Source organism: Pangasianodon hypophthalmus, chromosome 10, assembly GCF_027358585.1.
Source record: "Pangasianodon hypophthalmus isolate fPanHyp1 chromosome 10, fPanHyp1.pri, whole genome shotgun sequence".
In the NCBI taxonomy this organism is placed as follows: Eukaryota; Metazoa; Chordata; class Actinopteri; order Siluriformes; family Pangasiidae; genus Pangasianodon; species Pangasianodon hypophthalmus.
The window spans coordinates 25,316,845-25,330,220 of record NC_069719.1 but is presented as its reverse complement, the minus strand read 5'-3'; the positions used below and the strand labels follow the sequence as shown (position 1 = coordinate 25,330,220).

At 36.4% G+C, this 13,376-nt stretch overlaps 1 protein-coding gene across 1 annotated transcript; it reads right to left on the bottom strand.

The window, feature by feature from the left end:
• Positions 1–4,644: 4,644 nt before the first annotated feature.
• Positions 4,645–11,516, bottom strand: gjb9a (gap junction protein beta 9a). The gene is made up of 2 exons (XM_026926448.3): positions 10,822–11,516; positions 4,645–6,339 (listed from the first exon to the last, which is right to left on the bottom strand). The coding sequence occupies exon 2, from the start codon at positions 6,319–6,321 to the stop codon at positions 5,521–5,523; it is 801 nt and encodes a 266-aa protein (XP_026782249.1). The 5' UTR covers positions 6,322–6,339; positions 10,822–11,516; the 3' UTR covers positions 4,645–5,520.
• Between the last annotated feature and the right edge of the window lie 1,860 nt (positions 11,517–13,376).

The window sequence follows — 13,376 nt, the reverse complement described above, 5'->3', positions numbered from 1 at the left end:
GGACAGTGAGACAAGGTGGGGCAGTTCACAACCTTCCCATTCTTCCTCCATTGCCCTCTCTGCTCATACGGAGTGTCTCGGATAAAAAGCCAACACCCCGACTTTCCCCCTTTCCCGAGCACCAAGGAAAAGTGGAGGGGCATCTAAGTAAATCTATGCTAAAAAACGAACTGAATGATTGTTCCTTGCAGGACTGGAAGATCTTGCGGGAAATAGAAGAACGTAAAGCTGGATCAACTAAAAATGAGCTACAAACTGTGCAAGTCATGGAGGGCCCAGACAAAATGTCACCTCTTCAAGAGAAACCTGAGGAGAGTGTTGATGAAAATATCCCTTCTGAGTGTGAGGTTGAGAACTGGGAGGCTGTGCTTGAGATGGTCAACTCGCTTTGGGATGAAACATGGAAAGACTCAGATTCCCAGAATTTAGGCTCTTTGAGGCGCTGGCCACTCTTGCATCCTCCAACAGGTTTTGGTGGCTCACAGGCCCCTTCTGGTACAAGTTCAGAGTTAGGAGCTGAAGATCTGCTGGAGCTTGAAAGAATATGTAGAGAGGACTCTATAGATTCAGAGCTCAGTGACCTACTCCGCTCACAGTCTGATTCACAGCTAAAAGAAAACAATGTTATTGTCACACAACCAGTGAGACAACATCTTAATCAAGCTAGGATTCCAACCATACTTGATCTTGGTATTGCTGAGGCTCAACTGAGAAATAAGGATGGGCAAACTGAATCACCAGATTCCAATCTAACATTGGATTCAGACTCCAGTGGGGTTTTCATGTCTAATACCAGCCAGACCAGTAAAGAGGACATTAACTCTGATGGTGACAGATCTGTGAATGAATTAGACTGGGCAAGTGCAACTTTACCTCATAAAGGCAACAATGAACAAATTATTGCCAGAGTGACTGAAACATCCAAACCAGAAATAATTGACCATAAAAGGTCAACTCTGGACAAAAAACAAACACCTGACACCACAGATTTAAGCAAAGTCATTAATTTGAAAAAAGTTCAAACCAAAGGCATAAACATGCAAAACAGTTCCAAATCCATGGACAGTGGATCTCTGGGGCAAGAGATCTGTAACACTGTGAAAACATCAAAGACTGATGTGCTTTTACCACTGACTCCTACAAAACATGATATCAGAGGAACTTTACTGGATAGCGGTGATTTTGATCCTTTTGTTGCAACCGACAGCTTTGTCTATCTTGCTGTTTCAGTTCTGCCACCTCCCAAAACTAAGAACAACATTCCACATCAGGAAGGTGCATCCACTCCAACTGGAAATGAGCCCTTACTCCCTGCCTCCATTCCAAAACCAGGCCCTTACCCTGATGAGTGTGATTTCCTTTCCACCGACAGCTTTGTGTACCTGGCTGCCCCTGATTGTCACCTGCTGGTTGCAGAAGGGCATTCTGTATATGATTCAAAGGACTCCGATTCTGAGGACAGTGGCTCCAGAGCAGACTTTGTTCAAGCCTCCACAGTTGGAGACAGTGACTGGGACTCTGACCTGTCTGATTCGGACCATGAATGGGACCACTGGGAAGAGCTGGAACAGGAAGTACTTCAGGGGCTTTTCTGCGAGGACCAATCAGAAATGGACAGAGAGTGCTATGACAAGCAAGCATGGCAGATTTCTTGCCAGCGTGCAGAGTTGGCTGCTAGTGTCGGGCAGGATAATGCTGGGATGTCTTCACAGCACACGCAGGGGGCAGAGCCACACATGGAGATGGAATCTGTGTCCTAACAACTCTTCTCATAGTGACAAAACAGATGCACTCGTTTTAGAAACCTGACCTCTTGGTAATGACATGGTAATGGTAATCAGGGATAGAAGTGTTTCAAAACCACCCCGGTCAAGCACATTATAGGTCTTCTGTTTAAGCAGTAATTGTACTTTCTAGACCTATGTAATTGTGAGTTGCTTAGATATGTTAGCTTGATTATTTTGTCGCTTTTGTGGACCATATTTAACTGAACAATATGGCAATTTATAGTGGCAGTTTGATGTGATTGTGATATTTACTAAAGGGTTTTCATCAGAAGATATTAAAATTGTTCTAAGCTCAAACTCATAGCGCAATATAATGTCTTGTCAAAAAAATCATACTATATTTGCTATATACATATGCAGGGCAAGTATTAATGCTTTATGTTATTGTGCTGATTTCTGATTGAGTAATCAGATGAGCAGTTTTTTTATTTATTTTAATTACAGTATAAATTATGACATTCAGTGCTGCTGAAAATGTTTGCTGAGTTAGGTTTGCACAACTCGCCAGCCACAAATATTTACAGAGTGGTAAGTTTTACCTGTAAGCATATCAACAAGGCAATAGAAATGCATTATTGTACTCCGCTGTCAATAAAGCAACTGTGAAAGACCAGAAATATATTTTGGACTTTTTCCTGTAGCTATTTTTTGCCTTGAGCTGAAAATCTGACAGGAAATCTTGTGTGCTATAACAACACCCCTCTTCCTCACTCCTCCTCAGCTTCCCTCTCTCTTCTCCTGCCTTCAGCTTCTTTCTCCATCTGTCTCATGGCCTAGAAATATATGATTTCTCATGTGTATTGTATGAAGGGAGGACATGAGTGGGTAATGTGGGTGACCAAATAGGCCTATTTTAGGACAAATTAATTAGTTCACTCTTAATGAGGCCAAAAATGTAATGCATTGTGCACCAGTATAAAACACAAATGGGGTCAGAACAAATGACATCATGCTCCTGTGTTTGTGCTATCATCGTCCATGACTTGCTGGCACCTTTTGTTGCTTTTCAGCAGCCCACATTGCGCTCAGTGTGGTATCTTCCATCTGTTCCACACTATGCTCTGTGGCAGTATAACCCTGATTCTCAGGGTGCGCCGTTAATTTATTTTGGCTTTCAGTGCAAATCCTGCGGCTATGTTTGAGACAAACTTCAGATTGAGGTCAGGCTTTTAACCCTACTGTGATGCTCACTACTTAGAAATGTTACTTAGAAATGACCATTAAATCAGGACATCTCCATTTTATAAGTGATACAAGTGTGAATTTGTCTATTGAAAATGGAACTGTAAAACCTAAAAATCTTAAAACAAGATAGTCATTTTGGTGTAAATCACCTTTTGGATGCAGATTTACTTTGTGAAATAAACAAAGCACACCCTTTCTATCAGGAACCAGAAAGTGGTGGAGACAACAAAAGAAAGTGGTTCGGAGGGAAAATGTTGGCTCTGTGATGGTGTGTGTGTATGTGTGGGATGCATCACTGTGTTCATGTGTGTGAGCCAAAGCTAGGGCACATGTGTAGGAGGAGCTGAGCTGAGTGGGTGACTCAGTGAGTGGGCTTTTTTTTTTTTTTTTTTTTTTGCTTTTGTGCTCTCTGGTCAGTGCGATGTATTGATTTGTCAGGTTTCATATAACTCTTTGTGTGCCTTCACTTCATCCACTAAAGCACCACTGATTAGGGGATTATTGAGGCTGCTTATAAATATTAATACTGTCTGGAAATAGGGGCAGTTTTGATTGAGATACTGTAGATTTTTGCAGTCAGTATTAAAGGAATTGGCTGAGTGTGTGTGCACAATAAAATGTGTAGGAGGGATTTAATAGTTACTTAAAGATCAGGAGGTGACGTTTATGTAACAAATGAAAGTCTATCACGCTGCACGGTTTTATTTATATATTAAGTACTGTAGGCTGGATTGTAATGTAAAATGGATTGAATTGAATGGTGTCAGAAAGCCTAAGACAGAAAGACTTTTGGAGAGGCTGATAGAAACTATTCGAAGGATACAACTGCAGACCCTGTTTATGGTCTCACTGTTTAGCTTTCAGCCTCCTGTTTATAGAAGGTTAACTGTGTACATTCCATGCCGGCTCCAAAAACTAAACACGCTACACAGGACAATGGTACTTCAATGAAGATTTTATTGTAACATACTATAGAGGCATATTTCAGATGTTCCTGACTGAACACAGCCATGCAATCAAGTCTCATCTGACAGTAAAAATATGCACTGACCCTGGTTTTATTCTTTCACAAAGTACAAGTAGAAAAAGATTGACCCATGAGACATATCACAAATAATCAGGTATGCAGTAACTGTAGTTAAAGGAATAAAGATGATGTATATATTTTCTATTATATTAGCAGCTCTCTTCAAGGATTTTGTGACAGTTGTCACACCTCCCACAGTTCCACAATCACTTCTCATAACGCAACATAACACAACTATCAGCTGAAGGTGTGCCCTGCACTTCCAAATGTATCTTAAATACTTCTCAGTGTAACAGAAGCACCATCATAAATAATTATCCAGAACTGGTGAAAAGGTTTGCACAGTTATTTAAGCCAACAATGAACTTAACTGAAATGAATATTTATTCATAAAAGCATCTTATTAATTGTGACAGACTATTTACAATTTACCTGAGTTTTGACCCTTTAGTTACCAGAGATTTCAGGCTTTTACTTACTCCCTGTAAGTGCTATGTATAGTGATTGCATAAGTATTCACCCTTTGAATTTTTTCCACATTTTATACTGTTACAAAAAGGACTTAATTAGGGTGCGTATATATATATATATATATATATATATATATATATATATATATATATATATATATATATATATATATATATATATATATAATTTACCATTTGATTTACACAATATGTCTAAAATATGTTTATTGTGACATAAAGGTTAATTAACAGAAAGCAAAAATGTTTTGGTTGCATAAGTATTCGCCCCCATGTCAGTAACTGCCTTTGGCTGTAATTACAGCTGCAAGTCTTTTGGGATATGTCTCTATCAGCTTTGCACATCTGGATCCAAATATCTTTGCCCATTCTTCCTGGCAAAATTGCCCATGCTCTGTCAGATTGGATGGAGACGGGATCCAGGGTGATCAGTAACATTAGAAAAGTTATATACATATTGCATCCTTTCTGTTATTTCAGTATTGCACAATGGCAGTATTGCAATCACAAATAACAAACCACTTTGTCTTTGTATCATGTGAATCTTGTGAATAATCACATCATAATTCAATTCACACATTACTTTAACAGACATACCCCTTGTTTAGACACTTCACAAGGTCATGAGTGGCTTGGAAATAACCAGACTGACAATCTTGCCAAGGCTTGAGGTTACAGAAACGTATCACTGTAATTGGCAAGCTTGTTATTTGGGTCACTATATAGTAAAAGAAACATCATTTGTAGTCAGAATAATCAGTTACAAAACTGTCCATAATGTTTGGCTAGTGAAAATGCTTAAATTCAAGCTCTATTGTCACCAAATCTACGTGACTTAAATATTATACAATCTGTGGAAAGCGTTGACCAGTTTTCCCCTAATGTGTGCATCATTGTTATACAAATTTATAATCGTTTTTTTTTTTTTTTTACATGAAATATACATATTCATGTATACTGACTGAACATCCAGTGACTCGTTCATTCATGTTCAGCAAGTGGATTTACAGTTCGGGAGGGTAATAACCCCTCACTAAATTTTACTTTTTTCAGGATATGTTTCTGTTTGTTTTAACAAGCTGAGGTTTTCCACACTGGTGAGGGTCGGATCTATTCTATGTTTCTGTCTCTGATTTGCACCATCTGTAGCATGCTCACAAGGCACCCTTCCAGGAACCTTTCCCCTAATTAGTGCTTTATATATTTTCTTTCCGACCAGATAGCATATTTCACACACGCACATCAGGATGCATAATGCAGACGTAACCACCATAAAGAGCGTGAAGATTTTCTTTTCTGTAGGCCGCGAGATGAAACAGTCCACCATATTCGGACACGGCTCCAGAGAGCACTTGGAGAGACGTGGCATGTCAAAGCCGTCATAGATGTAATAGAGGATGTAGAGAAAGGCACTATCAAATCCCACTTTGAACAAAAGGCTGAGCATGTAAGTCCACCACAGCCCACCTCGCTTTTTCCCTGGGTGGGTGTACAGATGTTCACCCTTGTGCACTTTTATGTACTTTTTGTCTTTCTCTTCTCTCAATTTGACATGAGCCACCACCAAGAGGGATGGGCAGGTAACGAAGATAAGCTGCAGAGCCCAGAGGCGAATGTGAGAGATGGGAAAGATGCTGTCGTAACACACATTGGTGCAGCCAGGCTGCCTTGTGTTGCACACAAAGTCTTTGTTGTCATCGCCCCAAACGCGCTGCGCTGCTACGACAAACACCAACACCCTGAACACAAACACCACGGAGAGCCAAACACGACCAAAAGCAGTAGAGTATTGGTTCACCCCGCTGAGGAGGATCTGCAGTCCTGACCAGTTCATCCCCAATCTATTCAAAGTCTTCAAAACATACACACACACAGACACACACACACACACACACACACAGGAAGCATCAGTACAAATATTAAGATGTGCAAATAAATTCTGATGCCATTATGCTAGTGCAAACACATCTAGATTACAGAAGAATAAATATGTACACTCCATCTTCCATGTTTAGTTCAAAAACTAGAAAAAAATAGATAGATAGATAGATAGAAAAAAAACATAACTGCACAATAATAGTCTTTTAATTTAAATTGATATGATGTGTTGAATAACATTTACATTTTATATTTCCAATGTCAAATGGTGTAGCCATTATTGTTTTTCCTCATTTGGATACACACTGCTGTGACTGAATTGCAAATATATATATATATATATATATATATATAGTAACAAGCATTAGTCACAACCATGTTCACTTTTTCAAAAGTCTTCATACTTCTCTCTCTTTACAAACTAGTAACCCAATGCTACTATCTGTACCTGTATCTGTTTAGTGCTTCAAATATTCAGATCTGTACCTGCATTCGGATTTAACCTCCAAGTGGACGCAGCCTGAACTGGATTTGTTTATTTATTTAACCATGAACCATATCACTTTGTCTCCAGAAACACTGGATTTTTGTTTGTACTTGCCTGTGATATTCTCAAATTTAGATGAGTCTATTTTCCAAAAGTTAAACAAACTAGTAGAATAATTTAAACCATCACGAATCTGACCAGGCAGTTACTAAGGATGTGTTGTAATGCATCTTTTTCTTTCTTTCTTTCTAGTGGTATGCGCTGCATTTTTTCGTGACTTATTTTATGCGTCTGTGTTAAAAATAATATAATATATAATAATCGTATTCAGTTATACCCCTAGTACAGACACACAGCGTAGCACATCAGTTTATTTCAAATGTTTGCAAATCAGGCTGCATGTAAGTCCAATTACAGATACATCATTGCGCTGGAGGCAGAAGGCAGAAGAGTTCATTGAATGCATTTTGTATCAAATCAAATCAATAAAAAAATATTTACAGTTTGGTCTACATACAGTGCTGTTGTGTTAATATTTGAATTAGCTTGTTAGTAATACACATACTACAGTTGCTTACCCTAAAATCCCAGAAATATATACAATTTCTTTGACGAGTATAAACATTGTCGTTGCTTTGAACACATTTTCCAATTCTGGTGAACTTTTACTAAACCTTTAGCACAATAGGACAGCTCTCAAAGTGAACGCTCCTTTTTCTTTATGGACAGTTGATTCACCTGTACAAATAAAACTCACTATCATTGTCTAACCAGTTATCTTTATTGAGTGAGTTATAGAGTCATACATTGGCCCACATTGACCCACATTGGACCACAAAAAAAAAAAACAGTGGAGCAGGGAAGATTTCAGAGGGGGAAGAGACAATAAGAAGGCACAGAGTACAAGGAAGACAGCAAAGGTAAACTTCACTACCTATGTTCTAGTGCAGGTTAATGCCAGCATAAGACAATGCTCATAACATCCAAGAATGGTTCAGATGATGTATTTTATTTCTTCTACCATATTCACCATCCCTCTATTCAATTCTGCCGCATAAAAAATTAAATATAATACGTATATGATCTGCACCCACATGTACATGTCTTTGTGAAGCAATTTACACAGAGTGTGAAGTCATTATCCAAGAGTCATGTAAAGGACGGATCTGTCACTCTATGTATATTACAGTACTTCCCTTGCTGTTTAGCCTGCACAGACTTCAGTTATCTTTTGTGAGCAAATCCATGTAATGGATACTTGAATTTTTGAGTGTTTTTTTTAAAGTACTGGAACAGCTTTCCATACGAAACCTCCTTATGAAAATGAATTGCTTGTTTAAGTCATCGAGACAGATGGCTTCACGGTTTCTCAGTAACATGACAAGCTGCATTTTTTGCCTTATTAAATTTACGACAGAGAAAAAAGAGGCTAGTGAGGGAATGACTATTAATAGCTGCTATAACATTAATGTTAACAGGAATGAACTTGTTTCGTGGATGCTTTAAACATTCAACCTAACTATAAATGGATAAAAAGTTCAACATGCCATTCTTAAATTAAAATAATAATAATAATAATATTCACTGGCAACTTCCTGTTGTATTAGAGCGATAAAGCACTTCAGGAAGTGCTGTCTTTGGAAAATACATACAATTCCTTACTTGTTTTTTGATAAAAGGTTGTATACTACATGGAACTTGGGATTGTAATTTTGGGAAATGTGTTTAGTATTCTAAAAGGTGTGTGTGTCCAGTTGGAAAAAACTAAAACAAAAATGTTAATACATGTGAAAGTACACTAATAAGTAATTTGTTTAAAGCAAAAGTCACTTAATGAATTCTACTTTATCTACCCAAGGCCTTTAGTTGTATGTTTAAAGAAATAAAAGAAGAGCATATTACAAGAGAGATTTGTATATAAATTAACATCATTGCAAAGATACACTAAATAAATCACTGCAATACTCCTGACAGAGTCATGAAGGAGTCGTGAACTCATTGGAGAGTAAACTTGAGAAAAAAAAAAAAAAAAAAACAGGACATAGTTTGGGTCAGTCAGTCTCCTGGTAATTAGCATCATAAATTTGCAATCTAAATTTAACCCAAAACTTTAATGGGTTTTTTTTAATGTCTATTATGTGACAGTGATTAATTTGTTGGTGGAAAATCAAAATGAGGCACTCAGTAATGAACAACACAACTTCCTGTGATCCCATATTTCATTTCAAAGGTTCTATCATATACTTCAAACATTAATTGTTTTATTCGTAAGATTTAAAAAAAAAAAAAAAAAAAAAAGTCAAAACAATGAAAGAAATACAACAATCATAATGTAGAAAAGAAATGATGAAAAACCAATTGTAAGTAGCAGTAAATCTTTATGCTTTGTAGAAATACTGAATTAAGCTCGTTATACAAATTATAAGGCTGACTTATAAAGGGTAAAATTTCCTGGTGTGTAAAGAATACACTATTATTTTTCTATGTTAAGATAATTGTGTTGAACACAATGACAGTCTTGAGGCTTAAATATGCAAATGTATAAGAAAAAAAAAGCATAACACAAGATTAGGAATGAAGATAGCATCACATCTTTCACAAAATCAAAGCCAGAAGGATGAATAGTCAAAGAATGTTGTTGTCAGGTGGAAAAAAAAAAAACACTGGCTATGACTAACAATATAGCAATTTATTTCTCTAGACTGTAACGTAATACACTGGGAACGCTGCAAGAATGAGTCTTGCACCCTGCAAGAATAATCACACATGTGAAACACAAGTTTCAACATGTTCTTAGAGTATGATCTGTTTTTCTTTTCCAGAATGGAAGTAAAGTCCTTTAGAATTCCAAAAATATAGAACATATGTACAATAATGTAGAAATTCAATTAATTTTCATATAAATGATATAACTGATAACTGATAAACTGCTCAGAAATGATCAGAGACGATGTAACAATGAATAATGATAATGATGATGATGATGATGATGATGATGAAGATGATGATAATAGAGTTGACTGATCAAATTACAGTACACCTAAATCATTAAATAAGTCATTACATATTTTAGGCATTATACATAATTCATTTAATCATTCGCAAATTAATTGGACGATGGATCAAAAGGAAACAGGAAGTATATAAACAAGGAGCTACTACATACAAATCTGAAACTATAGTATGCATATTAGAAGCAGTGTTATAAATGCCGTATGCTACTGTAGTTCATTCGGTATAAAGAAGATCTTTAGTTTCATGCTTTATTTGTTGACTTAGGCACTATTTTTTTGCATTACTATTTATGCTAAAATGAGAATTCAAACAAGAATTTAGAAAAGAAACCTTATTATCTTGTCATGATCTTGTCATCAATATTACTGCAACTGATTTCTGAAATTTATTTATTTAGTTAGCTAGTTAGTTAGTTAGTTTCAATTTACTTTAATTCCTAGGATATATATACACCCATATAATGAAATGTAAAGTTACATTATTTCTGACATTGGCTCATGATTATTATTTTGGTAGCATATAAATTAAGTGCTTAATAATCTTGGTGGGTTTTATATGTATATATATATATGTATGTATGTATATCTTAGAGATAATTTACTACTAAGTACAGCACTTATATTTTATATTATACTGAGATGTAACCCTTTTTAACACTAATATCTTGAGCAATTTTAATAATCATTATTGGTGTAAAAAAAGATGTCATGTAAGGTCACGTCTTCTGTTCAGGATTAAAGATCACTGACAGTTTTAATATCTGGGATTTAATCATTAACACCATATCAGAATAGCTCTATCCGGACCAAACCCATGTTTCCAAAACCAATCGGGTACTTTTACAAGATCCAAACTCAGAGAAGTACTTATAAAATTTTATCTCTTCAAAGTGAAATTAAACGAAACTCCAAAAAGATGGTATGATATACAGATTCCAAAAACTTCAAACATTACCTTCTCATAAACCAGGCCAAAGTTGTGCCGAAGCTGAACGCAGAGCTCAAACTGTTTGTATGAATAGAAATCCAGTCAAACCTGATCCGTGACTGTACACCTAAATGAAAATCACACAGCCTTTAGGTAGTTTTCCTAAACGTGGAGGAAGACCAGGGTGGCGCTTTGTACGCATGAGGTATCGTCTTACACAGAATGATGCGGAGCAGAAATACGAGGCCTTACAACGAAACCTAAAAGACCAAACACACCACCATGTTATCTCTATACTAAACACAGCTGCTACAACTGTACACACTGAGTGATATATAAGCAGTCACAGGGGTTGAAACGGCCAATCAGTGGTATTTACGACACAAAACAAATCATTTCTTTACACATTTCTTTATACGTCTTTGCAGGGTGACTGTTCGCACAAGATGAAGAGTGAAATTGCTTCGTAGGTTTTGAATGAGCAGATCATTCTACATACTTTCCCTTGCCGTGGTGGCCACTGTGTTTAGATCATGTGACCGCAAGGACTAACCATAGGCAAAGTTGCCATAGACAAAGATTTTCACATCCAAAAATGTGTCTTCTTCCAAATCTGCAACAAATTTCAAAGCATTAAAAAATGAGCTTTTGGGACAGTGTTCGTGTTTTCAGTGCAATCGATAAATAAGTACTGAACATTTTGTAGATGGGTAAAATAATAATTCAACAAATGTAGCTAAAGTCATATTTATAGCAATATTTGAGTATAATAAGTCTCACCCTTGCGTCAGTGAATAATCTCACCTGCATTCTACAGATTTGTACCTAAACTCTGCTGCTGTAATCATATCTGTGTTCATCCCAGGACACTTATTCACAATCTGCTCATACTAAGCATCCATTCAAAACACTTACTATGGTTTGTTTTACTGTATATAATCCTACTAATCCCATCTCACCCAGAAGAGGATTTGTTCCTTTTTTGTCTCTGGTTCCATTCAAGGTTTCTTCCTCATGTCATCTCATGGTGTTTTTCCTCCCCAGTTTCACTCACCTCTGGCTTGTTCATTAGGAAACCAAATAGAAATCTACTTCTGGATTTCTGTAACACTGCTTTGTGACAATATCTACAGTAACTTTAAAAGCGCTATATAATTTAAATTGAATTGAATTGAGATCAGATTGGCTAGTTTAAGCAAACTATGAACTTGAACCTACTAGCTCTGAAAAGATGTACGTCATTAATGATAAAATGCAGAAATGTAGTGTGGAAAAGACAAAAGTTTTAAGTGAAGGAAGCAAACAACTTTTATTTTTAAAGCCAACAAAGTTCGTGGCACTCTTTCCACTGCTCCTTACTGCTAGCATGTAGCTGTGTTAGATCCTGAATGTTATGTGAAAAACAATGAAATATAGATAAACTATGCAATATCACTGATTAATCTTACACATAAATTGTCTGTCTTTCTATAGACCATCATGTTGCCAGTTTAGAGGGAATACTTCTCTTCATTTTTACTCAATAGTTAGCTATTAGCTTTTTCTTTTTAGGTTTTGCTAGCCTAGTCCTCTCAGAAAAGATGACAGGGACATTTCTTTCATGGTACTATCGATGTTTGGTGATTGTGTATTTCCCTCTGTGATTTTGGATCATAAATCCAAACCAGTGTTTCATTCTCTTTCTTCTATAAATCCAATTATTGAACACTGTTGTGTTTTACACAGCTAACTCAGGTAGCTATTACTATCCAGTTAACAGGCATTACTAAGGCATAATAAGGTGCTGTAGTAAAACCTATGGCCACTAGGTTATGCTCTTAGCCACAACAGTAGCCATCAATCACTGGCTATGTTTACATGCACATCAAATTCAGTTTAAGGTCTATATTCGGGTTGCAGCCATATTCCGAATACGATGTTTATATGCGTACAGGCATCGGAATATTCCTGTATACATGGCTGTTGTAAGTATGCCTGAGTTGGCATTCCTAAATACCTAGCCTACAGCTAAACATCTGTTAGCTCCCACAATTCCTTGCAGACTGAGCATGTGCATATATTTCCTTCCAGTGGATTTTCTGCATAAGGTGGTTTACATGCAACAAATTTCTGATTTGATCTGAAATTTCCCATGGGTGAGAATCAGAATATTGTCTTAATCAGGCAATCAGATTGCTCTGTTTACATGACCCAATATTAATTAGAATATTGCCAAATTCCGATTGGGAATTTCTTCCTCGTATCGTCTCAGGGAGTTTTTTTCTTTGCCACCATCACCTCTGGCTTGCTCATTAGGAATAAATTCATACATTTACAATTTATATCCTGAATGTATTTATTTCTGTAAAGTTGCTTTGTGTGTGTGTGTGTGTGTGTGTATGTGTGTGTATTTATTTATTTATTTATTTTTTATTTATTTATTTATTTTACACATTTACTGTCTTGTGAATTTTTAAATTAACAGAAAGGAAAACACAATACATTTAAATTAAACAATTTATTTTCTCTTTGTTTATAGAAAATGTAGGTCTTAATTCCTAATGAGCAAGCCAGAGGTGATGGTGGCAAAGAAAAAAACTCCC